Source organism: Pelodiscus sinensis, chromosome 12, assembly GCF_049634645.1.
Source record: "Pelodiscus sinensis isolate JC-2024 chromosome 12, ASM4963464v1, whole genome shotgun sequence".
NCBI classification, from domain to species: domain Eukaryota; kingdom Metazoa; phylum Chordata; order Testudines; family Trionychidae; genus Pelodiscus; species Pelodiscus sinensis.
The window spans coordinates 45,754,445-45,780,000 of record NC_134722.1 but is presented as its reverse complement, the minus strand read 5'-3'; the positions used below and the strand labels follow the sequence as shown (position 1 = coordinate 45,780,000).

Genomic DNA, 25,556 nt, shown 5'->3' with positions numbered 1-25,556 from the left:
CGCAGACTGCGCTGCCGGAGGTCCTTCCCCGAGCCAGCCTCCCACACTGGGGTGACACCCACCCCCCTTTCCCCCGGGGAAGGAGGGATCAGAGGGAGGAAGGAAAAGCACCAGCTGGGCCTGAGCTGCTGATGGCGCCAACTCCGTGCTGACCTTTGACCTCAGATGCTGACCTTTGACCCCTGCTCCATCTTCAGCTCCAGGACAGAAGCGCTCTGTGCCAGGACTCGGGCTCCACCAATCTGTGGTGCTGAAGAGCTGGGGCAGGGAGTCCTTCCCGAGGGGCATCCTGCATTTCTTCCCTGCGCAGCCACAGCAGGGGCGGGCAATAGGTTTTGATGGGCGGAAAGGGGGCTGTGACCTGGAGGAGGGGCGCAGGGTCTGAGACCCGGGGCAGGACTGCAGGAGGGGGGCAGGGATTTGGGTTGTGACCGGGGAGAGGGCACTGAGGTGCCGGGTCTGGAAGGGGGGATGGGTGCTAAAGCAGGGGTGCAGAGGGCTTGGGTCACACGGGTAAAGACGCAGGAGGGCAGAGTGTTGGGGGGGCAGGGCAGGGCACCAGAGGCTGGGAGGTGCTTCCCTGGGTGGCTCCCAGCCAGCAGCCCAGCTGGTTCCTCAGCCAGGGTCCCTTTCATGCCTCTGCACTGGCTGCAGGAGCCATGGGGGGCTGAGTGTGAACACTGCACGCCCAGGAGGAGGGTATTTTGTGACTGCCTGTCCTGCAAACTGTCCTCCCGGCCGGGCGCAGCGTTCAGAGGGCTGCTCTGAGCAGTGGGGTGGGCAGGGCCGGCAGGGAGCTTGGCAGAGGCTCCCCTGGGCTGGATCCAGTGGCCGGGGGCGCAGATCTGGCTTGTGGGCTGTAGTTTGCCTGCCCCAGGACCTTCCAAACTACTCGAAGGCTGCCTCGTGGCTCAGTGCCCCGGCACATGGTGCCTGGAGCACCCTGCTCTTCTGGCTCCACTCTACCTACCCCCATGCTCCCGCTCTCTCAGTCACCTGCCCAACCAGTGTCCTGCACGCTCCACTCCTGCGCATTTCTCTGACTGTCTCGGCTCCCAAGAGCAGTTATCCAAAGCTCCACTGCCAGACTTGAGTCTGCCTCAAGCTCGCTCCTGGCTCTGCCACCGCTCCCCTCAACCCAGGGTATTTACAAGCCAACAGTCAGCTGCCCTCAATGTCCTTGTACTGGGGAAGCCCAAGCAAGGTCTACTCCCCCCGCTCCTGCGGAGGCTGGATCCATGCAATGCTCCATCCTCCATGGCTTTCTGGGATTTGCTTTAGAGATCAGCTACGTTCTCCACAGTGGCTCTTAAAGCCCCTCTCCACCGGCTTGTCCTCCAAGGAGGTCACCTCCTGGCCATCTCACCTCTCGTACTTGCTTTGAAGGAGCTTCTCTATCTGGGGCAGGACGATAGTGCACAGATCCAGTTTCCAGAGAGACCTGGGAAGAGAAGAAGACACTCGAAGAAAACAGGACAAGCCTGCGGGAGGAGAAGGGCATTGGGGTCAGCCCTAACCACTCAGCCGGCGCAGCGCTGACCGAGTGCACTCACTCCACCTTATGACGCAAAGTGGCGTAATCGCCGCTGTGGCCCTTTCTGGCTGGAGTACTTGAGAATTTGGTGACAAGACAGTAACCGCCACCAAGACAAGCACATGACAAACGCATTTGTTCTTACGCTGGTGGGGCCCAGGCCTGCCACAGGGCCAACTCAGGGGCTGAACGGGTGGTAGCGCAGGTCTAGCCGCTATCGGATACAGCAAGCGGAGAGAGCAGGAGACGGTCCCGACCGGACACAGACACGGCAACGGCAAGTACTCACGCCTTCTGGTTGACGATGTTCAGGAGGTCCACCACAACAGAAAGATCGTTGATAGCCACGGCAGAGTCCACAGACGTCTGAGGCAAGGGGAGAGGAGGAACAGAAACGTTACAGGCCCCATGGGATCATCATGAGAATTATTTGCCAAATTCCAGGCTCAGACACACAAGAAGCACATGCCGCCAGTAGCCAGCTACAGGTCCGGGGCAGGAAACAGGGAGACTACTCTAGCTCCAGCCTCGGCCACACCACAGTTCATCCCACATTTCTTTGGACTTACAGAACAAAGACAGGACACCAAAGCACAGTGGCAGGAGCTGACGCTTACACATTGTATCTTCCTGTAGCTGGCAGTTCAGAGCCAGCCCTCTACAAGCTGAGCTGGCCTGTCCCATTGCTACCCCTACCCCGCAGAGTAAATCTGACCCAGCCCTGGCTCCAGCACATCCCACTTCCTTGCCTTGATGTCACCGGTACTCCAGCTCGCTCGCACGGTGTCCAGATTCTTGTGACGGCTGGTGAGCACCACACACATGGTCTCATGGCCCTTACGGATCTGGGACATGGCTTCCTCATCCACAATTTCACACTGGCTTGGTTTTTTCACAGCCTGGAAGGACAGACACAGGGACACCAACTGATGTGACAGTGGAGCCGGGTGCTCTGGCATGAGACTGGGGGAGGAGGATAAAGAGGAGCTTTCCTAGATTGAACCCTGCTTCCCTTGGCATTAGGAACACGGGCTCTCTGGGAAAGAACCTGGACTTGTGTTCTCAGAAGTTTTAAGCACAAACTGAACACAGCTAATACAGCCTAGCGCGGGGAGAGAAGTGGGGTTCTTTCCGGTGGACAGTTTCAAAGAAAAAAAGCCTTCACTGAAATGTTTCCGCTGGAAAAATATTGATTTCCCGCAAGAAAGCACAAAACGAACATTTTTAAATTCTCATTTTCATTCCGTCTCCCATTCAAAAATTGCACTTGGTTTTTTTCAAAGAGAAATATTTAAATTCTAATCTCTAAGGGGACGTCTACACTGCCCGGCTATTTCAAAATATGATATTCTGGAATAGTTATTCCGAAATAGCACGTCTACACCGCAGAGGAGCCTCAAAATGACAAACGACCCCCGACTTACGACCTCCCACATTTACCACCACTTTTTTTCATTCAAGATAGCTCCTAAACCCCCCAAATTAACATCCACAGCTCACATTTACGACGGCGTACGACGCAGACTCCATGTGTCATCCCAAAACAGGAAACGCACAAGGTCAGTCAGACTCGCCAGTCTGCAGCTGCTGCTTGACCTACATGCGTCTCCGCCACATCAGTCTTCACGTTTTAGTTATTTTTGTGCATTATTTGAACTATTTAGTTTAGTTTTCCTCCATTTCCATAGTCCATTTTGGTATTTTTAGGGTACAAAATGGGTTTCTAGGAATGGAACCGCTATTTATAACATTGCGCCTGTGGGAAATAAGGGTTCTCCAGGAACCAATAAGTGCGGCGGTCGCCTGTAGTCCGAGACAGGCTTCCCTAATGTAGATGCTCTCTCTCGATTTAGAGCCCCAGGAGGCAGTGGGGAGGAATAACTTAGAATGGCCCTGGTGAGAAGCTGTGTCTACACGCGCCTTATTTCAAAATAGCGAATGCGGAATAGGCATTATTCTCATAGAATGAGGTCTACAGATTTCCAAATAAGCCGTCTGTTATTGCAAAATTATTTCAAAATAACGGAACAGCTGTGTAGACGCTCGCATTGTGATTTCAAAATAACGCCAGTTCTCTCGAAATAACGGTGCAGTGTAGACACACCCTGCTTCTCCGTACTGGAAACAAGGAAGAAAGGTGAAAAAAAGAGTGTGGTAAATGTATCTTTCATGGGATTTTACTAGTTAGCACTGGGTGGGTTCTTCCCTCACTCCTTTTCACTGTGTCCCAGCTTACAAGTATTAGAAAACAGTTAAGTGCTGGAAAGGACACGGACACGGACACGGACACGGACACGGACACGGACACGGACACGGACACGGACACACACAAATGTTTGCTGTCAAAAAGGCTGTTTTCAAACAAACTCCATTTCCAATTCAAAAATCTTCTAATCACAAAATTTTCAACCAACTTCACATTCCCCCGAACTCCCTCTCCCAAACACACCAACCCTCTCTGTGGATTTCGTCTGCGGTTCACCGAGACGCCTGTCGAAGCCACGCTGGCGGCTGTCTTTCATCGGACCACAGTCTGGTCTCAGAGGAGAGCCTGGGCTTGCTCTGAAATGGGGAGGGAGGGACTCTGCCCAGGGAAACTTCTCGGGACAATCCCGGATGGGGAGCCAAAGAAGCAAGTGAAATAATTCAGAGACCAACGGACCCGTGCCGCAAGGTCTGTAAGAAACCGAGGTCAAGCAGCTTGCATGCTGGCCCACTGCCCATCATACCGGCCAGCACGGTCTCAGTGTGTACGCTTCCACGCCTCGGCAGCTGTCTCTTGTCAATCAGGCAGTAACAACCAACCACCAGCTTGTCAGGAGCTGGGGTGGGAGCATCTCTAGGCTGACAAGGAGCGAGCAGAGGGCGGGTGAGACCAGTCAGGCGTCACTCAGTGATGGGGCTTATAGACTCGCCCAGGGAGCAGTGATCTGGCAGTGCGAAGAGGAGCCCCGCACACCAGCAGTCTCAGGGGATTTATCCCGTGTTCTTTGGGCAGCAATCTGGCCGAACACAAGCCAATCCTGCCATGTGTGGGCAGAGCAGGCGACAATGCTACCTCCTATAACGGATCCAGGTATCCACGCGGCTCGCCCTGTCTCCCAAGCCGCCTGCTTGCCTCCCAGCCTGTGTAATAAGCGAGTTACTTACCGGTAAAAAGTCAGAGGCCTTCAGCCCAATGGGCGCATTCCTGGCTGCAGGAATGACTGAGGGCTCAGCTCTGGTCACAGGGGTGGAGGAGGCAATTGGCGCAGGCTGCAGGAGAAAGTGAAAGAAGTTACAGCTGCAATGCTCTGCCCCATGGGCGGAGGGTGAACGTAGAGCCGGGCAAGGCAAACCACCAGCCCCGCCCCTTCTGCCTGAGACCCCGCCCCCACAGGAGCCAAGCCCCTCCTACTATAGGGGCAAGCCTCCAGCCCCATGAGAGCCTCGCCAGCCTCAAAGCACAGGGAGGTCTCACTGCCCCAGCGGCCCCAGCCCCAGCATGGCTGAAGCCCAGGAGCCGGGCGGAACCGGGGGATGTTCTTGGGGCAGTGTGTGGGGAGGGCCATGCCTGGCAGTTTGAGACGGCATTGCCTTTCCTTGCCTCTTATACCTGGTGCCCAAGTCTCACACCCTCTTTCTTCTGGAGCAGTCTCCAGATGGCTGGCATGACAGAGCGAGAAAACGTTTCTCAGGGGCACTGTGGGGTTTATTTAATGATTGCGAAGAACACAGAGATTCTCCATTGAAAGGCATTGGGAAAAGGCAGGAAATTATTATTCCATTGTTCCAGGATAATGGGCATCGGCCGCCGGAACGTGCCTGGAGAGGCCCCATCCTACGGGGCTCAGTCAGTCTTCACGTACAAATCAGCCCTGGTTAAAGAATCCCTGGACATCTGACAGCTGTTTCTCTGTGGTGCACACCGGACTTTGAGGCGAAGAGAAACAAGACTAGAAACGTGGAAACAGAATTAAAGTAGCAGAGACAAAAATCTGCTTGTGAACGGACCCACGCTGGAGACCTGGCCTTCAGCGCAACACCTGACCCTGCTGTGAGGAGAGTTTTCCCTTCCGGGGCTGCACTGACGAGCATGGCGGAACCGGCATGATTAGCAACACTCCAGAATCTTCAGGCTTGGAGCTCGTGAGGAAGGGGGGCATTGACAGACCCGAATGGCTCAGGTGGTACGTACATTGTCTGGGTTTGGCAATGGCGTCTGAACGTTCACCGCTTGGCTGGGCTTTGCTGCTTCCTTTATGGCAATAGGCTCTGGAGCGAGAAGAGGGAAAGTCACACTCACCCTTCCGGGAACAGCTTTCAGCACAGAGCCTATGTAAGTCAAAGGTCTGAGTACAAGGCAAATGTGTTTCTGGACAAGAAGCATCCCGTTGAAGCAGCCACCTGCCCACCAACTCCCACCCACCCTCACCCAGCATTCAGAGGGACAATCTCAACTCACCGTCCTCAGGGGGGGCTGGGAAGGGCTCGCTTTTTCGTGGTGGAGTTCGAGCTACAAAGAGGAGGAAAAAAAAGAAAAGAAAGAAAGTCGAGGCCACAGATTAGCAAAAGCAGCCTTGAGTAATTCACACTAGACAGCCACTGACACTGCAGGCTGGGTTATCTCCCAATGAGCTTATACGCTGGTATTGCTGGGTGTCAGCTTGACGGTTTGTAGCCGCTGTGCTTCTGAGGAGCAAATCGGACGGATACATTCTCAGAATTCAGGAGTGAAGTGCAGAGTAAGGTAACATGCAGCCAAGTCAGTGAGAAGAGTGAAGCAGAAAGAAGCGTGCACAGATAATGGATTCTTAATGACACCAGTAAGGAAGCTAATAAAACTGCTTCTACTACATTTAAACATCTTACTGGCCTTCTAAATTGACATAGCTGGCCTTTGGAGTAGCACTTAACCTCCAATGGGAGACTGATGGGTTTTGTGCGGTACAAGTGATGAAAGCCACCCCACAATCCAGTAATTCCTACAGAAATGCATCCCACTTAAGATGGAGGAGTAGGCTTCTGGGCCATACCTCTGTTTTGAAAGTGGGGAGGGGTTGCAATTTGCTTCCCCGTTGCCTAGTTAGATACAGCCTTCTAGCAAGCTGCCAATGTAGCCCTGGGTTCAGAGGCCCATGTTAAAAGAATTTTAGAGAGAGGTTTTGTGAACTCCAAACAGCCACAGGCCTGGCCAGTTAGCCAAAGTTCACGCCTCCTGCTAGAGCCGGTTAATTCTGAAGTGCTCAAACCCTGACCTGGCTACCCCCGGGAAAGCAGAACAGAGCCCGGCACTCACTGATGGAATTCTTGGGCTGGAAGATCTCCTTGTAATCTTCTGCATTCTGGATCTCAGCCTTTGATTCCTTCTCATCCCGATCATCTTCACTGCTGGGACTGCGCCTCTCGCTCTCCGAGCTGTGCTTCACTCTGCCAACAAGAGGGACCCGGTCAGGAGCAGACGGGCAGGGAACATCCAAGAGATCTCTGCACGTCCCAGTAAAGCATTTGGAATGCTTTACCCACGTGCAGAGGGATCCTCCTTACCTTTGGGGCTTGCTGCAGGTAGTTGACGGCCTGTCATAGATGCGTCGAAGGGAGGAGCCGGTGGGCGTGGGCTGAGCCAGTGGCCTATCATCCTTGATCAGCCCAGGAAGAACAGAAGCAGACTTGGCGACTCTGTTGAGGTCCACAACGAACGAGGAGACTGTACTCTGGGAGAAGGAAACCCCTATCTGCCAGGAGCAAGAGGAAGGAAACTTGTTAGGAGGCCAAGTGCAACATTCGCCCCTCTAAGCTGAGGTCCTGTGGCCTAGGCTTCGAGTTTCGTCTCCTTTAAATCGACTGCACAACGCCGCCGAGAAGCCATTCAAAACAAGGCATCCCATAATAATGGCCAGAAGGGCCTTTAGCAACTGGGAACATAAGCAAGACATGGAAGAATCAAGCAGGGAAAGTTGCTGAGACTAGTCACAGGGCACCAGTGTAACAGCTCGGATACTGCTCACAGTGAACGGGCCAAGCGCACCAGGGGTATATTTCAAATGGCTGCACTAGGGGACATGAGAAGCAGCTTAGCGGAGGAGCTAGTGATGGGAGTGGAACTCGGGAAACCTAGGTCCTATCCAGAGCTCTGACAGGGCTTCACTAGGAGAGTCTGAGCTCGTGTCATAGAATCCTGGGCTGGAAGAGACCTCGGGAGTCATCGAGTCCAATCCCCTGCCCAAGGCAGGGCCAACCCCGACTCAATCATCCCAGCCAGGGCTGTGACAAGCCGGGACTTAAACTCCTCTAGGGATGGAGATTCCACCCCCTCCCCGTCCCAGGGAAATAGTTTTTCCTACTCTCCAACCTAGTGCCACCTCACCATCTCCTATTCCCGCCCACCTGAAGATGGGAACAGAAATGCCACTGCTCCTGTTTTCTACAGGACGAGTGTCTGCACACAGTCCGACTCTTGGCACTGGGGCGCAAACCCTTCCAAGCTAGCACTCTTCACTGGACCACACTCACGGTGTCACACATCCACGTTCGAGGGTGCAAACGGGACTGGACTCACCCCGTTTCTTCCTCAGGAAGCCAGAGGAACGTGGAGTAGGGCACGAGGGGCAGCGTATGGAAACCATCCTGCCCCACGTCTACCTGTCATTCCGAGATCCGCTGAGGAACACTGTACAAGCATTCCGACCCCGGCCACCTGTGAGCTGTGACTGTCTAACATGGCCCATGTGTCTAGAAGGCAGAGGCCCAGGAAGGAGCCCAGGGAATGGGTGTCATTTTTCAGACTCTTCTCTCCATTTCAGGAAGAGGGGCTCACCAGCTGGTTGTTGCAGATGGATAAGTCAGCCACCTTTCCCCAGCTCACCAAGACCACATCGAAACAGCACTCAGGCTCCCAGCCATTCACACGCAACGAATCCTGGTAGCCACTATACAAGCAGCAGCCATCCGGGTTGAAAAGAACACACCTGGAAAAGGAAAGAGACCACGCTTTAGCCAAGACGTTACTGAACAATAAAGTCTCCGAAGGAAACCGGGGCTGCACACCTGAGGTCACTAGACATCTGCTAGGGCTTCACAGTGAACACCACGGACAAGTGCCCTATAGCTACGGCTTCAGTAGCATGAGCTTCCTTAGCTAAGTGCCCTATTAGTGAGAACTCGGCCCCTTAAACCAGACCACATCCTCCCACCAGGTACACTGAGGTACAAGTGTAATACCTGACAGGCGTGGCCTCCTCTTCAATACAGCTCACCACTTGAAACTTCTCCAGGTCCCAGAATCTGACTGTCCTACAAGCACAACGTAACGAAGGGAAGAATAATTGTACGTCTCCTTGCAAGTCTGCTGTATTCTAGCAGGCCGCAGACCCAGACCTGGGTGTGAAGTTACTACTAGCATGGGACAGCCATTTCCCCAGCAGTGTATTGCTGGGTGCTAATGATGAACCCAACAGCAGGCCACGCTAGAGCAGAATTTGGATCTGCCCCGGGTGCAAAGGGACACGTGTATTGTTCCACGGGATTCTAGCACTGCCTCCACGTCAGTGGGGAAAAGGCGTGTGTCTGTGGCCGCATTAGCATGCAACTCCAAAGTCTAGCATGTCGATTTCTAGTATGACAGACGCTGCTCTTAGATTTTGGGAGGACACAGCAGGATCTGCAGGGCACCATAGCACACCTGCAATCTGCAATGGAACTGTCCTACTCCTCTAGTGAGGGAATGCCTCACCCCCCTACAAGCACAGCAATGCTGCTGGTATAGCAGCGGATGCCTAGAACTCCTGCTTTCTCGTTCTGTGCACATACCTATCAGAGCTGCCGGAGGCCAAGAGATATTCGTTGGGATGAAACTCAACAATGTTTACTGGGCCTGTATGTCCCGTAAACTCGAACATTAACTTCCCAGCCGTCAGATCCCACAGCTGGAAGAAGGAAAACACAGTCAGACGCTAGAGAGAATTTGTCTACCCTGGATCGTTCTCCACTGGAAAGCTGCTAACCGGCAGGCCTGCTTCTGGGCCACACAGGGTTTCAAACAGACTGAGGGGGTCTTTCCGGTCTTGGTTTTCTTTGGAGATCTGTCAAAGAACTTCTATCACAGCGGGGGAGTGGCAAGAAAATACAGTGGCTCCAAAGGGAGGATTGAATTTAGGAGGTGTTGCATGTTATTCTTCCTGTGCCTTTCACATCATCTGGTCTTCACATATAAATACTGGGTGCAGTGACCGACCAGCTCATTTGCACTGAGGCTGAAAACGAAGCCAGCCTCTTGTCCTGACCTTTCCCTACTGTATCAGAAGAAACTGCCGCTAGATCAGATACTTTTCTGAATTCTCTCTTTCATCGCATTCGGTGAGCTGTGTCCCTGACAGCTCTTTGGAGAGCACACACGGCTAACCACCCGACTGACAACTGAGCATTCATTTTCAGCCCGGGGTTCAACTCACCTGCCAATCGACGTACCCTGAACTTTTAGAGGCAGGACACTGCCTTGTTTGTTGGACAGGAAGGAATTGTATTTCACTTAGCCATACCTCCTTTATGATTATTTTGCCTATTGGACAACAGAACATGGTCCCTGCACAGAGACTTACCCTGTCAAGCTAAGGGACACGCATCACTGCATAAGGAGAGGGAGAGGGTGGAGAAGAAACTGGCGAGGAAAAGTAAAACACACATCTCCCCCCTTCACGTGCCACAGGGGTAAAGGCTCCTGACATAGTCTTGCCCATACCTTTACGGTGTGATCTTCGGCAGCAGATGCGATCCACTTCCCATCAGGACTAAATCGGAGACACCTAACTGCTTGTGTGTGACCCTTAAAAAAAACCAAAAAAAACACGGATACAACTTGCAATGGCTTTGCATTTTTGTTGTGCCCTGAGAAGGAATTCCTGGCTTCCTCTTTCCATATTGTAGATTGTATTTTGATACCAGCCCAATCGAGCAATGCTGATTACAGTATCAAAGGTCCACCGTAAGGTGGGAAAGCAACACGAAGAATTCAACAGTCTCCAACACAAGGGCAATGCATCCATCACCCACCGGACACTCACTCACGGGATGATCTGCCAACACCAACACCAGCCAGCGCACAGTAAGCTAATGAGATGCTAATCATTTCTAGCCGCCTCTCTCTCCAAGCATGCACTGAACAAATGCTCAGGCCATCAGATATCATTGCATGCTTCACAAGTCACATCTGATCCATTTCCAATACCAAGGGATTAATACATTAATTCTAGGCAATTCCCTCTCAATTCCTGCCTTTTTCGGGGGGGAGGGGGAACGATGACGACTTGTAAACCTCCTTTTTTTTTTTTTTAAGAAAGAGCATTTTTTCCCCCCCGAAAAAGGGGTTTTTCCCCTGAAAAAACCGCGTACAGACTACTTTCACTTTCGAAAGACCTGCTTTCGAAAATGTGATTGGAAGACAATATGCAAATTAGCGCTGAATTTGTATATCTCCAGTCGAAAAAACCCGTAGTCTAGACGTGCCCTAAATCAGAGAAAATCTCCTCTACCAGATGAGAGCAAAGCCCCCCCCTTACCTTGTAAGTGAAGACGCAGCCTTTTCTTCTTACATCCCAGAGCTACAGGAAAGGAAACAAACCACGGGCTTAGAACCACAGTTATGAAGGACCCTGAAAGTCAGAAGAGAATGGCAGCTCTCCCTCCTGGAGAATTCAAAGACGCGGTGGTACGGCTATGGGACAGGAACCCAGCAGTTCAGGGGGCTGCTAAAACACAAGCCTATACAAGGTGTATTTCTTTACCCTTTCCACCCCTCTACCCAGGGAGGATTGGCATGGGATCCAGCTACAGCTGCAGCGTTCAGTGGGAAAGCCTGCTGGCAAGCCAGTTCATCCCCGGAAAGCTCAATTCTTAGGGCCAAATGCAGGCCTGGTGCCAGCAGGTGCAGCCCCACCGATGGTATCACACCTGCGTACCCCGCGGTTATTTGGCATCTAACACCGAGACTCTTGAAGGATAAACCATAAATGCTAAGTGATGAATCAGATTCCTCCTACTGGGAGGCGTTTCAGTTATAAGGATACTAGAAAACGTACCCAGCCCTGCTCCAGTCCTTAATGCGATTCATTTTAGCTATTTTGGAAAATAAAATGGTGGGGCTGGGGAGGTGGGGTGCAGGCTGCCCTGGGGAGAGAGGACTACTCCAGGCCCCTCTCACCGCAGCAGCTAGGGGCCAGGTGAGAAGCACCTCTCCATGGACGCTGCCACTCCAGCAGACACAGCCAGGGGAAGGGTGCATGTCCCCCGGCTGGGGAAGGTCCAGGTTTGTCTGTCTCCAGCCAGAGTGAGGAATGCAGCAAACTGGGCACTTTCCCCTCGCCCCCTGATGAAGAGGAACAGCCGGCAATGTTCCTGTACAAATCGGGGGAGGGCATAGCAGAAAGAAGCTTCAGCCTCTGTCACCCTCCCTAAAGGGAGCTGGGAGGGGGAAGAGGCGTGGGGGCTGGGACAGTCCCATGCAGGAGGGAGGGAGGGGAGCATTCCAGCCAGCCCCTTTCCCCTGCCTGGTGATTCTGTCAGGTCTCTATGGTTTTCTGAGACGCAACCCCATCCCAGGCACATCCCATTTTCCTGGCACAACCAAACCCTTCCCTTGCTCATACCGAATTTGGTGGTCCTAGTTCTCCCTATTTATGAGGAGTTCTTCGACAGATGGACTCCCTCAAATATACCGCAGACAAGCAGGAATTGTGCCATCATCCATGAACACACCGCCTCACACATGCAACTGACGCTTTACAAACCTCCCCCAGGACAGTCTATTCACCATCCAACACAAATGCACAGGGAGTAAAGAGGTATGTCCAGAAGAGACCGGCCTTACCTTAATATTCGTGTCCAGGGCCCCAGAAGTTACAAGGCTGCCAAATGGATGGAAATCCAGGCTGCAGATATTTGCTTTGTGACCCATTAATATACGAAGAACTGGAAAGGGAGAAGATGCACAGGGAGGGAGGGAAAACCCATGGGTCAGTGTTAATTTTCCCACAGACAATGCACACGTCCAGCTATGCTGCTTCCTACCATCAAACACAAACTCCTGCTGTATCCTGGGCCCAGCTTATGCATCTGCACATTGTGACAAAGGGCAATTTCTGTTGGAGACCTCAGGGAAATAAGCTGAAGCATGGTTGGGGGGCACCGTATGGAATGAAGGATTTGCGTGGTACTGTGGGCTAGGACAGCGTATAATCTCTCTTTCTCGGGGGTCATGGAACGTGAACCTGGAGTGCGTTAGGCACTTCGATGAACAATCAGCCAGACAAGAATAGACTGTTGAGAAAAACACACCAACACCCAGTTTCTGACGTGGTGCTACTGTCTGCTGATTATCTGTTCCGGGAGTGTCAGGAGCAAAGCCCAAGCTGTACAAAGGAAAGCCTGACCTATCTGGGGGAGCGCTTGTTCTGACTGAAGGCCGTCATGAATTTGGCAGTCGGGACTCCTTGGTGGGGTGTGGAAGACTGACCCCTGGCAGAGCCCTTGCAGGAGCTGGGGTGATGTCTGGTAAGCCTAGGGGCATGCATGGAAGTTCTTGTGTTGGTTTGAATACGTTTTCTCTACTGCTTTTATCTTAAGAATAAATGTGCTGGTCTAAAAAGGGCTGGTCAGCTATAGATGCTGGCAATTAGAGCTATTCAAACAGGTACCACTGCCCTGCTTAAGCAGTCTGATTACTGAGGAGCTGGGTGTATCACTGTAGGCCAGGAACTGTATGGCCCAGAAAAACCCCAGTCAGAGGGGAGAGAGACAAGAGGGGTGACAGCTGAGGAGCTGGGAGTCTATAGTGGATGCCTTGGTGGGCCACAGAGGAGGAATGCAGATGTTGTTCACCTCTGAACTGTGACAGGTACATCACTTCATCAAAATGCTTTTGAGTCTACTTCAGCAATACACAGAAACTGCAGTACATGGACTGGCCCAGTGACCTTTGGGTTCAGATGTGCAGAGTAAAATTCTTAGGGCTAGGGTCAGAGGCCATTCACAGTGGTCAAAGGGCTCCAAGCTGCGAATCAAATTAAAAACTTTATCTGGTAGCATACAGTTAGCAAACATTAGAGCAAGCTACAAAAAGATATACAGAAGGAAAACAAGAAAAATATATTTCTGGCCTCAGAAGTTCAAGTAACATGTTGCTGGCTGTTATATGAACCTTTTATTTACAGAAATGTACCCTCAATTGACTAGACTCAAGAACATGACTTCTACCATCAACGTTCTAAAACGTACCGTTTCATCTATTGCTGATTACCGGCAGGTGTCCTACAATGATGACTTGCACGTGAATTTGTCAGGAATGCACAGGCCAAATTCCCAAACATCCGTCCTCTCAAATCAGATTCAACATGAAACTATGTACACCCACATGGACACCGTGTGTACACATATAACTGTGCAAGTGTACACATGCATTAACACAGCTTCAGTGGAACCTGGCACCAAAGCATTCAAGCACCACCCCGGCTCTGAACTGAAGGGAACACTCACTGTCTCTGAAATAGAAGACGAGAAGGGGAAGCGAAACGTACTTTTGGCAGCTTCCAGATCCCAAACTCGAATGGACCCTGACTGGGATCCTGAGACAATGAGCTCTTCATTTGTGTTGATCCGCACGCTCTCCACTGGCGTTGTATGACCTGACAAACTCTGCAAGAAAAGCCAACAGAAGCAGTCAGCAGATGAGGTACAACTCTGGAGAGATCTATGCTGGCACATGGCATTATCCTGTAACTGGGCTGGCGTGCTAGATGGCAACAGGGACAGAATCTCCTAAGTACATAGCCAATTTGGCTGGTCTGCCCTCCTGCCCGCTCTCAGTGTGGCATAACATCCCACAATGCATTGCCTCCCCCACCCCTGCCAAGTACTGCAGGTATCACTCCGCATGCATATCCTCCGAGCGCTGTATCTGTTGCTATGGCACTAGGAGATAGTTGCCCAGATTTTTCCAGAACATGCTGGTACAGATGCGGGCAGGTCAATTGGTAGGTGTGAATGTGCAAATTAGGTCAACACATGCTTATGCTGCAAAAAGATGCCATATAGACACAACTACACCATGTTCGCAGTAAATGAGTCATGAACTGGTTACAAAATTACGGCTCTACTTAGAGCATAAGCAGGACTATTTGAAAGCCTTCTCACAAGCAAAGTCGTACATGCCACTAGCCAGTGCTGGCTTCCACACCAGCAGTGTTAAAATACCGCAACATCAGTAACAACTACCCACACGTACACAGTGCTTTTCATCCTCAAGGGGCAGGCAGGGCTTACTAACTTGATTGTATAAATATTGTGCAATAGGTAACAACTGAATTAAAATGCCTTTGTCGTGAAATGCAGAACACATCAAAACACTGAGTTATTCTAATAATCAAATTCATTTGTGCACAACCACAACTAATGAATGTGTGCTCTTAGATGTGTGTTGGTACCATTAAGCAACACTTGCGATCGCACTCTCTCCTTTATTTGTCCTTTGTATGGCTCCCTGGAATAATACTAGCTAGCTCTCTAGGGAGTGACAAGTTCAAACCCACCTGGCTCTTTCTTCACGTTATGCTTGGGATCGCTTTTCGGTCACATTGCAACTGTTAAGGTTTTGTGTGCAACGGAGAACTGATTCCAATCAGGGGTCACAAGGCTTAAGTCACTTGGCTCCCCTCTCCTGAAACATTAGGTATTGGGGGTCCAAGCAAATGGAGCACTAACAGCGAATATCAGAGCAATCCAAAACAGCGGCATCTCTTTGAGGATGTCTTTTATACACAAAGCAGTATAGTCACAGCAATTACCCTGCCCCCGACAAACAGAGCCTGTGCTTTGAGAGAGACAAACAGACAGACAAACACTAAAAATTCTAGGTCCGGACTTCTCCCTCTTCCCTGGAAAACCCAGGCAAATCTTTATGGTAACATCACAAACTCAGCTGCAGGTGTGTCTGCCCTCAATGGTGGGGTGAAGAGATGAAGAATCTTATGCCTCTTCGGACTAATCCTAAGCCCCCGCTGACTTAGCACACCTCTCCAACATTCAAATCAAACATCAAAGCAGGATGCAACACAGATGAACACTAGATGCCTTTGTAATTGGCACGTGCTTCACTTCAGTTCCTATTATTGTGGTAGCTGCGCTCTTAGGATAGCATGTTTTCAAATGCTGCACACAGCTTCTCCCTGCCCAGCATATGGTCAAGTCAGCACAATGTCGTGACGCAGTTTTATGCAGAGGCAAAGGCTGGCCAGCAGTGGATATGATGCAACGGGGAGCGCGTCCTGTTCCAAGATGTGTCCCAGTTCCAGGGCGCAAGCCCCATCACCTGACATACTCATCTGTAAAACAAACCCTTCATAACACTAAGCCTTTAATAGTTTGCAACCCTGTAATAGCTGCATGCTGCAAATAACAGCAGGTCCAATACGTACTGTTTGAGCAAGTGCTAGGACGGATATCAAAAGTGGTCAGATGTTCTGGACTGCCCTTGTTTTGCATGACAGCCCCCACCAGTTACTAACTAGGATTTTGATCCAATTTCGCTGGAAACTAGAACTTGGTCACCCTGCACTCAGTAGCACTGATGTGCTATGAGCCCGCGCTCTCTTGCCCTCCCAACCCCACAGCCACATCTCAGCAGTTCTACAGAGAGAAGTGATCTCTGCCTTCTCACTGGACACAAGACACAAAACCAAGAACTTTACAGAGACAGGAGCACTGCTCTCTCCAGCGCCCCAGATGTCAAGGGTTAAGATTGGGCTAAGCTGGGCAAAGAGAGAGAAGAGGGTAGTAAAAAATGATGTGGAAAAATCAACAGCAAAGAGAACGGAAGAGTGACAAATGGAAGTGGAAACAACCATAAAAAAGAAAAGGTGAGTAGAGAGGAAAATGAAGAAATGCCTACAGTTGAGAGTAGGGATGGAATAGTGTAGTTCAGGGGTTCCCAAACTTTTTGCCACGGGGACCAGTAAATCCATTCACGAACTTTTGGAGGACCAGTAATGTTCATTTGCATATTCATTAATCAAATGATGAATATTCAAATAAGTTGTTTCTGGTCCTCCCAAATCTCCCAGTGCCAGCTTTAGCAAAGCTTTTGATATGGTCACCCACAATATTCTTGCCAGCAAGTTAAGGAATATGGATTGGATAAATGGGCTGTAAGACAGACAGAAAGCTGGTTAGACCAGGGTTTCCCCAAACTTTTTACTTTAATTGGAACCCCTTTTTATTTTTCAGTTCTGCTTTTTGCAGCCCAAAAATATAAACACATGAAAAACAAACTGAGAAAATACCAGACATATGACATGTCTGGTATTTTCTCAGGAGGTAAGTTGTATTACTACTAGATGTATCAGTTTGTAGTTTCGAACTGCCTGGCTGGTAAATGTGCTCAGGCTGCACGAGTGTGTCTACCAGCCAGACAGTTCGCGACTACTCGAGGGGTTTGTGTGTGTGGGGGGAGGAGGGGACACGACACGACACGACAGTAGAATCCCTGTGCCAGACTAACTCGTGCTTTGTGGGTGGGGGGGGAGAGAGGAACAGGGTCAGGTCAGTTCCACTCCCTGCAGGCCGATTCATTCCTCCCCCCTGCTCCCCTTGCTGCGCCTCTGGCCAGCCCCACTTCCCCCAACCCCCTCCCTGGCAGCCAGTTCTCCCCTGCTTCTCTTCCCAGTCTCCCTTGGCCAGCCCCGCTGCCTGCATCCAGCCCTCCTTCCAACGGCCACTTCTCCCACCCCGCCCACATCTTCCCCGGCCAGCTCCCTGCCCCCAACCTTGCAGCCCCGCTTCCACCAGCCCCCCAATCTCCCTAGCCTGCCCTGATTCCCCTGTCCAGTTCTGCTTCCGGTGGCCAGCTCTCCCCTCCTCCTCACCCCAGAATCCCCTGGCACCTGCACCTTTCCTTAGCCCTGCACCCTCCTGGTGCTTCCTTTTCCCCGCTTTTTCCCCTAATACCCACCCCCTCACCAGTCTCTGCCCCATTCCCCTCCTGCCCCTCTGTGCCCTCACACACAATTTGTTCCATCCTGACTTTCCTCATGCCCACCCCTTCTTTCAAGCCTTCTCCCAGCACCTCCCCCTCCAGCCCCCAGTGCCGTTCCCCTCTCTCAGCATACCCCTGCCCCCCCTCCCACTGACACCTCCCCTCCTGCCCTTTCCCTCATGGTCTGCACTTGGCCCCCTGGCATATGTCTCTCTCTCCTGCACCCCTGTCCCTTGGTGCCATCCCCCTCTCCTTTCCTCGCCGCCGCCGCCACCGCACGAGCCGGTTCCCACATTCTCCTTCCATGCTGCGGGGCTGGGGTCCGCGCTCAGGCCCTGGAGGCCGAACCCGGAGCCAGCCAGGCCCCGCCACGTGCCTCCCGCGGGATTCGAAACCCCGGGCCGTGACGTCACGTCATGCCCGAGCATCCTCCCCGCCCACGTGCAACGCCGCACACAGGCGGCAGGCGGCAAGGAGGAGCTGCGCGTGGCAGAGATGTCCCAGGCCGAGGGGGCGGGGCGGGAGGACGCGCGGGGGCGGGGCCTGCTCCAGGCAGAGCCGGGGAGAGACCCAGCTCCACAGAGCGCTGGAGCAGGGCCTGGCTCTTAACTCGCCCGCACTTCCGAGTGCAGGGGCGTGGGGCCCGATTCGACCAAATGGGTCGAATCGGCCTAAGGGCCGGCAGCCACCAGGCACGCTGAGGCCCGGCATTTTTTTTCGGGCCGCGGACCACAGTTTGGGAAACGCTGGTGTAGACGACTAAACAATTGGTTAACTCTATCAGATATACACATCTCTGCCCTCACTTCCCCACAGCTCTACAAGTACATTTTTTTAACAGGCTGGCCAGGTCCCAGCATCAACCTCTCCATGGCTCTCCATTAATAAGGGATGGGGAGCCAGCACACAGACAGGTTGGCTCAGTCCTGGCTTGTATCAGGTCCCAGAATAAATAGTCACTGTGCACTGCATTATTAAGGGGCTGGGGAGCTGGCACAAGCTAGACTTGAGCCAGCCAGCCTGCCTGCAAGCCGGCTCCCCAATCGACTAATAATGCAGAGCAGCAGCAGGGTTGAGGCTGGGACCCAGCACGAGCTGGGACTGAGGGCTTTCACTGCTAAGCCTTATTGATTAATCATATAGTCAACACAATTTTTGCTGACTACACGAGAGCGAATTACACACTTCTTGACATCCCTAGCTGAGAGGGACGAAAGAATTAAGGATTACACTTTTAAGTTGATGGTGAACGAGAAAGTCTATGAGGACATCTTATTGCCCTCCCCACATATTCAACCACCTATGAACTCCTCCTAAATACTGCTCCTGTTCTTATCCCCTCGCTCTGTGCATTTCCCTTACTAGAGACCCAAATTCACCTGATACCCACGTAACTGGTGATCTCCCCAATAAAAATTAATGAATCAAGAAACTAGAGTCATAGAAAAAATGTACACCTGCTGAAGAAATGAATCATTTCCATTTTTATTAAATGCCACTCATTTTAGACCCTTCTCTTTTGCAGGCCTCTGTCACAAAGCTGGGCCTTATCAGGGAATGGGAAGAGAACTAGAGCCGGTTCTGAGTCATGTGAGCGTAAGGGACAACGTCACTTTCAAACTCTGTGGCTGCTGGCTGCTATTAGCCCACCAAAGTTAGCTGACTGTATCTGCAGCAATCCCAAGTAAAGAAGAAGGTTTAGTGAAGCCTCATTGGGGCATTTATAACTGGATGTGCCAGATTCTCTCTGGTGTTCATAATGCAAATCAATTGCCTCCTCCCGCAGCAAGCAAAACAATAACCAAATAAAAAAACAGCCACCTCTTACCATGATGCAATTGGGCTTGTTAACTGACCATAAATTGACCCGACAGTCATCTCCGCCAGTTGCCAGCAGCCGACCTGAACTTTTGCCCAGTACCAGCGAGGACACATTGCTGCTATGAGCTGTGATCTCTTCTGTATAAAAAAAAAGCAAAAAAGAGCCACAATAAGTATTTTTATTATACCCAATTTATCTTGTGTAATCACTTTCTTCCCCTGGCAGACTAGTAATCTTCATTCTACAGAAAGACTTCCCAGTTTCAACTGGGCAAACTGCACCACCCTAGAGTTCAGATAAGAAACCACACTACTTACTTATCTTGTTTGCGGCAGCCCCCTCTTGGCCCTGTCCGTCATGCTTGATGACATGTGCCAATCAACTTTCCACATCCCTCTCTAGTCTCAAGGTGGTTCACAAAGACTCTTATCTCACTAATAGTAACTCAGTAGCTTTTAAAAGAAGAATTTGCTTGGTTCCAGCACATGCCTTGTAGAAACTAGTTTGTCATCAGTACCTGTATGAACTGTCCTGGCATGATGAATGGTCTCAGAAGTTGGCATAGTACAAAGCAGCTACCACTCATTTAGAGAAAGGCCCGCTAATATTGTTTTGGATGGAAGCAAAAGTTAAGACTGACTAGCTGAGACAAACTGGCAGGTTTGCAGTAACTGCACAGCGTGCTACCTTACAGACAAAATCAGACTCAGCTCCTGGGATGGGTGGAGCTCCCTTCTACTTCAGCTTTGGCAGGGACTTTGCCTATATTCTCAGCATGTAATGTAAGTGAAGCAGAGCAATACAGTCAGCATGGGGCAAGGACAAAAGACATCCCTATTGGCAGGATGGACACGAATATGCTTTAGAGGGACTGAACGAGGAAGAAAAACTAAAAAGTCATGTTTGGGGGGAGGGGATTAAAGTAGCTTTTCATAAAGACTGGTGGAGAAGGCAGCCCCAATATCTTGGTGTACTTTGGAGAATTCTCACTATAAGGAGCCAGACCTGCATGTTTTATATTAGCGCACATTTCAAAATGAACCTAAATTGTTACATTTTCACCAAATGCATTTACCACTTCCTGAATAACAAAACTAAAAAGTTCTTGTCTTTTAAAGCCCACTAGATTTGTATTGATAATAGTTAAAAAACATTTGTAAAAATGCTAGCTAATAACCAATCCAGCCCTCGTTCTGATAGTTGGGTGTGAAATGACTCACTTGTTACAAGTGACACTAATATTCCAAGATTTTAGAGGGCAGGAATAAATTACATGCTCTTTGATCTGAGGATCTCAAAGCACTTTACAAAAAGTGAATACACATAACTTTCACATTGGCTTGAGAAACATCTTTCATGTTACAGTTGTAATTAGGTTATTCATTAAATGAGAAAAGGAAGTTTGCTGAAGATGGACTTGCGGTATAATGAAAGACCAATATTCTACATGACAGTACTAAACCAGAGAATGTGTCAACACATGAAAATCAAAGTCACATATAATACCAGTTACATAAATCTTCCTTTGGTATCAATGGACAAATAGCGATTATTTAACATTGGATGGTGCAGTGCTAAATTTGTAGTGAAATGTGAATATTCACAATACCCCCCTCTTTATCTTTTATTAATAATGTAGTGCAGTGTTTAAAAGTCATTGCTGAAGCATTCAACCCCTGATTATAAACGTCAGATTACAATTTTATGCCAGCGTTAAAAAAAAGTGGTAGTAGAACCCTCACTCTTTGAAGTACTAAATTCCCTAAGTCCACAAACCCTTTCATAAGATGCTCTCATTAACTACCACATATTGGTTCAGCAACCTTTAAACACCTAATTATCCTGGCTACACCTTTTTCTTAGGACTTGAATGATCACTACTCTGAAGGTGGAGCTAAAAATGAGGTAGGACACAGTGTTATTAAAGATCAAAAGCACATGTATAGTTGCTGAATGAAATGGGATGGAGATTTTAAATTGACCAAAGTGCTGTCTTTTCCAGTAATCTGTGAACTTCAGAATTTGAGGGAGGGGGCAAGTAAGGAGAAGACAGTAAGAAAACTGTTTTTCTGATTCTGAAAAAATGAATAGAAGCACTGACTGATGCCAGGTATGTAGTATGGAAAGGTGCTATACAGACTTTGTTTATATATGCCAGTTACCCTGTATATTTAGAAGAAGGGCGCTAATAGAGTTGTGTCTAGACAGTGGCACTATTTCAAGATACCTCCAGTACCCTGAAACAGCTATTCAAAACAACAGGCTCACTATTCTGATGTCCCTGTAAAGAGTCCCTGTGTAGGCAGCGCCAAATTTCAAAATAAGCTATTTTGAAATACAGTCGAAATAAGCGACGCAATTTGTGTAGCTTAAATTGCTTAACCTATTTCGAGCTACAGGCGCAGTGTAGACGCATCCCATAGTGACCCAGACTGGCAATATTCCCAGTAATCCATTTCTGGGCCTCAAAGAGTCAGCCTGGAATGCACATTTGTGGACAATCAATTACTTCCCACTCATTCTATTTATCCTCGGCCATCTCACAAAAAATTTGCAACAGTTTCAAGAGAAGCATTTTTCTGTATTTCTCTTTTGGACATCTTTTGCCACTGTTTTTCTTTGGAGAAAAGATTAAAAATAGAAGTTTACCACCTCTCATGAATGTTTTCTGCTGAAGCCAGAGACATAATCAACAGAAGAAGACACACAGGTTTTATAATGATCTCACCACACTTCCTCCAGTGAGCCAAGAACCTACTATACCAGTACCAATGGTACAGATAGCAATAGAAAGTGATCCAAACAGAATAAGGACATTAAACAAGGAGAACAATCCAAGGCAAGCTTGGCTTTATAAAAGTTCCAACCTGTTTCTCGGCTGTTCTTGTACTAAATTAGAGAATCAATAGGGTTGTTACAAGCTAGAAATTTAGGGAAAAAGATGTAATGACCAAAACCACCTCAGAACACAGGAATCTGAAGATTCCTGATGATGGAAATGAATCACCATGATGAATAGGAGATTATCATCACTGCCAATCCCAAAGGGACACTACCTCTGGATCAACCTCCAGTTATCAGAAACCTTGGCTGGATGTTCAGAGGAAACCATGTGTCACCATTCTACAAGTGTCTCTCTCATCCTCCACCCCCCTCCGAACCACTGAATTAAAAGAGTGCTCTTTTGTCATATTAGAAAGGGAGAGCACAGTTCATTGGGGAAATTTCATTCATAGCACAAGATAGAACAGGAACTCTCTCTCTCTCTCCTCCTCCCCCCATTTTCAAACTGAAAAATGTAATGAAGGATAGGAGAAAACTATAAAAGACACTCACGCAGCTTCCAAGCTGTCTTGGTGGCAACTGAAGTTGCCATTTCCTTATTCAGTTGCTTTCCGATGGTCACCACAAAAAAAAGTGTCCCCTTTCCTCTCAACAAAGGTTCACGTTGTAGATCTGTGTGGGGCTCAACCCCCCAGGCCTCAGTTTATGCTGTTTATTCTGTTCAGACACATCCAGACTAATGAAATTCCTTTCAAAATTCTTATTCTGTTGTATCTGGAACAGTGGCCAGTTTCCTCCCATCAACAGGACAGATCTTGAGTTCTGACTTTCCCATCAACAGGACAGATCTTGAGTTCTGACTTAGTCTTCTTGATCTGTATCAGTGTGACGTTTGCCTGGAGAAAAAAAAAAGAATCTTAATGTTTAAAGCAAGGTGTTGTGATACAACTAAATCAATTCAAGATGGCACATTTTCAGTGCCTAGTTGTAATACGCATCTATTTGTTCAGTTTATACAACACCTAGCCCAACAGAGTTCTGGTCAAATACTAGGGCTCTTAAGTGCTATAACACTACAAATAATAAACGTATTATCATTATTATTAGCGAGAAAGGTCATCGAAGTATATTCTAGTGTATGCTAAAGAATATGATCACTTCATATCTCCCAGCTTTCAACAGCAAAAGGAAAACAAGGATCAATTCAGTAAGATTGCTGCATGGCTAATTCGGGTTATTCATACAGTAATTAAAACTATTAAAATAACTAGATTAGTTCAGTGGCTAGGTCCTGAAGACGTTTACAAATCAATGTAACTAGCACAAGGGAAAAAGCTTACTAGGCAACCACTTAACAGGTCACTCAAAATACAGTCAGTCAAGTTCTACTCCACCTTTATTAGGAAGCCACTGCGGTTAAGCAATTGAATTTTAAACCCTTGAGTTGTAACTTAAGCCACAAACAAAATCATAATGAAGGTGACAGCTCTTTCTTGTCTTCACTGACTTACAATCCATCTCTCTTCAGGGGCAGCGTAGCATCCTTACACTAGTATTTGTCACCTGCCCACTGATACCCAATTCTCTTTGGTGATCTATAAGGTAAGTGAGCATGTGTACGTGAATCCACTCACCACAGTGCTCCAGAGAGGACCAACAGGTGAGTTAATAAACTTCCTCCAATCATGCCTCCATGGGGAAAGCCTCTTCAGGCAAGCAAGCAGCCCCACTCTGCTTACTCGGCATAAAGCCGAGGTGTCCAACATGCTAGCCGCTAGCCACCTGTGGCTATTTGGCCAGTTGTGTGGCTAGTTTGCTATAGGGGTTCCTGCTTCCGAACTGGTTGGACACATAAAGCCCCCAAACCCCTTACTGGGAGAAGCCACAATTATAGCTTCCCCCAGGCTCCACACATGACTTGGGACACTCTGGGAGCTGGGGGGGGGGGGGTCCCCACAGTCAAGCTCCCCTGGTTCTTATTACTCCATGAACCAGCATCAGAATAAATTCAAACCCCATAGCTACCAAACAACCCAGCCTGGGGATGGCTCCTGGGGTGGGATGAACCAGGGTTTCCACCATGCTGGGCCCCCAACTGGGGTGTGTGTGAATGACCCCCCCACAATGGGCCCCTGGGGGGGGTGAACAAGGGCCCCCCCACACACACACTGGGCCCCCGACTGGGGTGTGTGTGAATGACCCCCCCACACTGGGCCCCCAGCGGGGGGGTGAACAAGCCCCCCCCCACACACACACACACTGGGCCCCCAACTGGGGTGTGTGTGAATGACCCCCCCACACTGGGCCCCCAGCGGGGGGGTGAACAAGCCCCCCCCCACACACACACACACTGGGCCCCCAACTGGGGTGTGTGTGAATGACCCCCCCACACTGGGCCCCCGGGGGGGGGTGAACAAGGCCCCCCCCCCACACACACACACTGGGCCCCCAACTGGGGTGTGTGTGAATGACCCCCCCACACTGGGCCCCCAGCGGGGGGGTGAACAAGGGCCCCACACACACACACACTGGGCCCCCAACTGGGGTGTGTGTGAATGACCCCCCCACACTGGGCCCCCGGGGGGGGTGAACAAGGCCCCCCCCCACACATACACACTGGGCCCCCGACTGGGGTGTGTGTGAATGACCCCCCCACACTGGGCCCCCGGGGGGGGGTGAACAAGGCCCCCCCCCTCCCCACACACACACACTGGGCCCCCAACTGGGGTGTGTGTGAATGACCCCCCCACACTGGGCCCCCGGGGGGGGTGAACAAGGCCCCCCCCACACACACACTGGGCCCCGAATCCCAACCGCCCCCCACGCCGAGGCCTGCGAGCCGGGGAGGGGGATGGGCACGGGACCCTCCCAGCTCACACCCCGGCGCAGGCCGCGGCAGGGGATGGACCCGGCTCGTTCCCGCCCCCGCCTACCTGCCGCGGCGGCTCCGGGCCCCGCTCCGCCTTCCAGGCCCCGTCCCCCACCTGCGCCCATCCCCCACCCTGATTGGCCCCTGCCTGACAACCGGCCCCTCACAACAAACCTCGGGCCGGGCCCCGCCCCCGCGGCGCCTCCGCCGAATCACACGCGCCGCCTGGCCCTCCCGACGCAGCCCGCCAGCCAATCAGCGCAGCCCATTGTCCCCGCCGTTCTTCTGCAGGCAAGCCGCCGCTCAGCCTTCCCGCCCCGCCAATCCGCACAGGCGGAGCGGCTCGGGGCCCCGCCCCCAGGTATGAACGCGACCAATGACAGGTCGGTCGGTCGCCTTAGCGACCGCGGACGTTATGGCCACTCACCGCGGAGCTTGCTGGCTAGGCCCTCGGGTCGGTAACCAATAGAAAGGGGGGAGAGAGGCCCCGCCAGCTGGTGTAGCTCGGTGGCCGCCATGTTGGCTCAGGGCGGCTCTGCTGGGAGCGCGG

At 50.7% G+C, this 25,556-nt stretch overlaps 1 protein-coding gene across 2 annotated transcripts in view; it reads right to left on the bottom strand.

The window, feature by feature from the left end:
• The window catches only part of KATNB1 (katanin regulatory subunit B1), a 26,716-nt gene extending 1,416 nt beyond the window's left edge, over positions 1 to 25,300 (bottom strand). The window contains exons 1-18 of one of the 2 annotated variants that reach the window (XM_075940449.1): positions 25,181 to 25,300; positions 22,690 to 23,033; positions 19,360 to 19,490; positions 14,080 to 14,197; positions 12,375 to 12,475; positions 11,068 to 11,109; positions 10,251 to 10,334; positions 9,323 to 9,438; positions 8,735 to 8,806; positions 8,331 to 8,481; positions 7,061 to 7,248; positions 6,813 to 6,943; positions 5,979 to 6,029; positions 5,712 to 5,788; positions 4,685 to 4,789; positions 2,284 to 2,433; positions 1,824 to 1,900; positions 1,367 to 1,441 (exon numbers count right to left, since the gene is read on the bottom strand). In XM_075940449.1, coding sequence (XP_075796564.1) covers positions 1,367 to 1,441; positions 1,824 to 1,900; positions 2,284 to 2,433; positions 4,685 to 4,789; positions 5,712 to 5,788; positions 5,979 to 6,029; positions 6,813 to 6,943; positions 7,061 to 7,248; positions 8,331 to 8,481; positions 8,735 to 8,806; positions 9,323 to 9,438; positions 10,251 to 10,334; positions 11,068 to 11,109; positions 12,375 to 12,475; positions 14,080 to 14,197; positions 19,360 to 19,490; positions 22,690 to 22,729 — 1,709 coding nt within the window. In that variant the 5' untranslated portion in view covers positions 22,730 to 23,033; positions 25,181 to 25,300. Of the gene's footprint in view, positions 1 to 1,366; positions 1,442 to 1,823; positions 1,901 to 2,283; positions 2,434 to 4,684; positions 4,790 to 5,711; positions 5,789 to 5,978; positions 6,030 to 6,812; positions 6,944 to 7,060; positions 7,249 to 8,330; positions 8,482 to 8,734; positions 8,807 to 9,322; positions 9,439 to 10,250; positions 10,335 to 11,067; positions 11,110 to 12,374; positions 12,476 to 14,079; positions 14,198 to 19,359; positions 19,491 to 22,689; positions 23,034 to 25,070 lie in introns of both variants that reach the window. The other variant, XM_075940448.1, reaches the window with a different exon arrangement.
• Between the last annotated feature and the right edge of the window lie 256 nt (positions 25,301 to 25,556).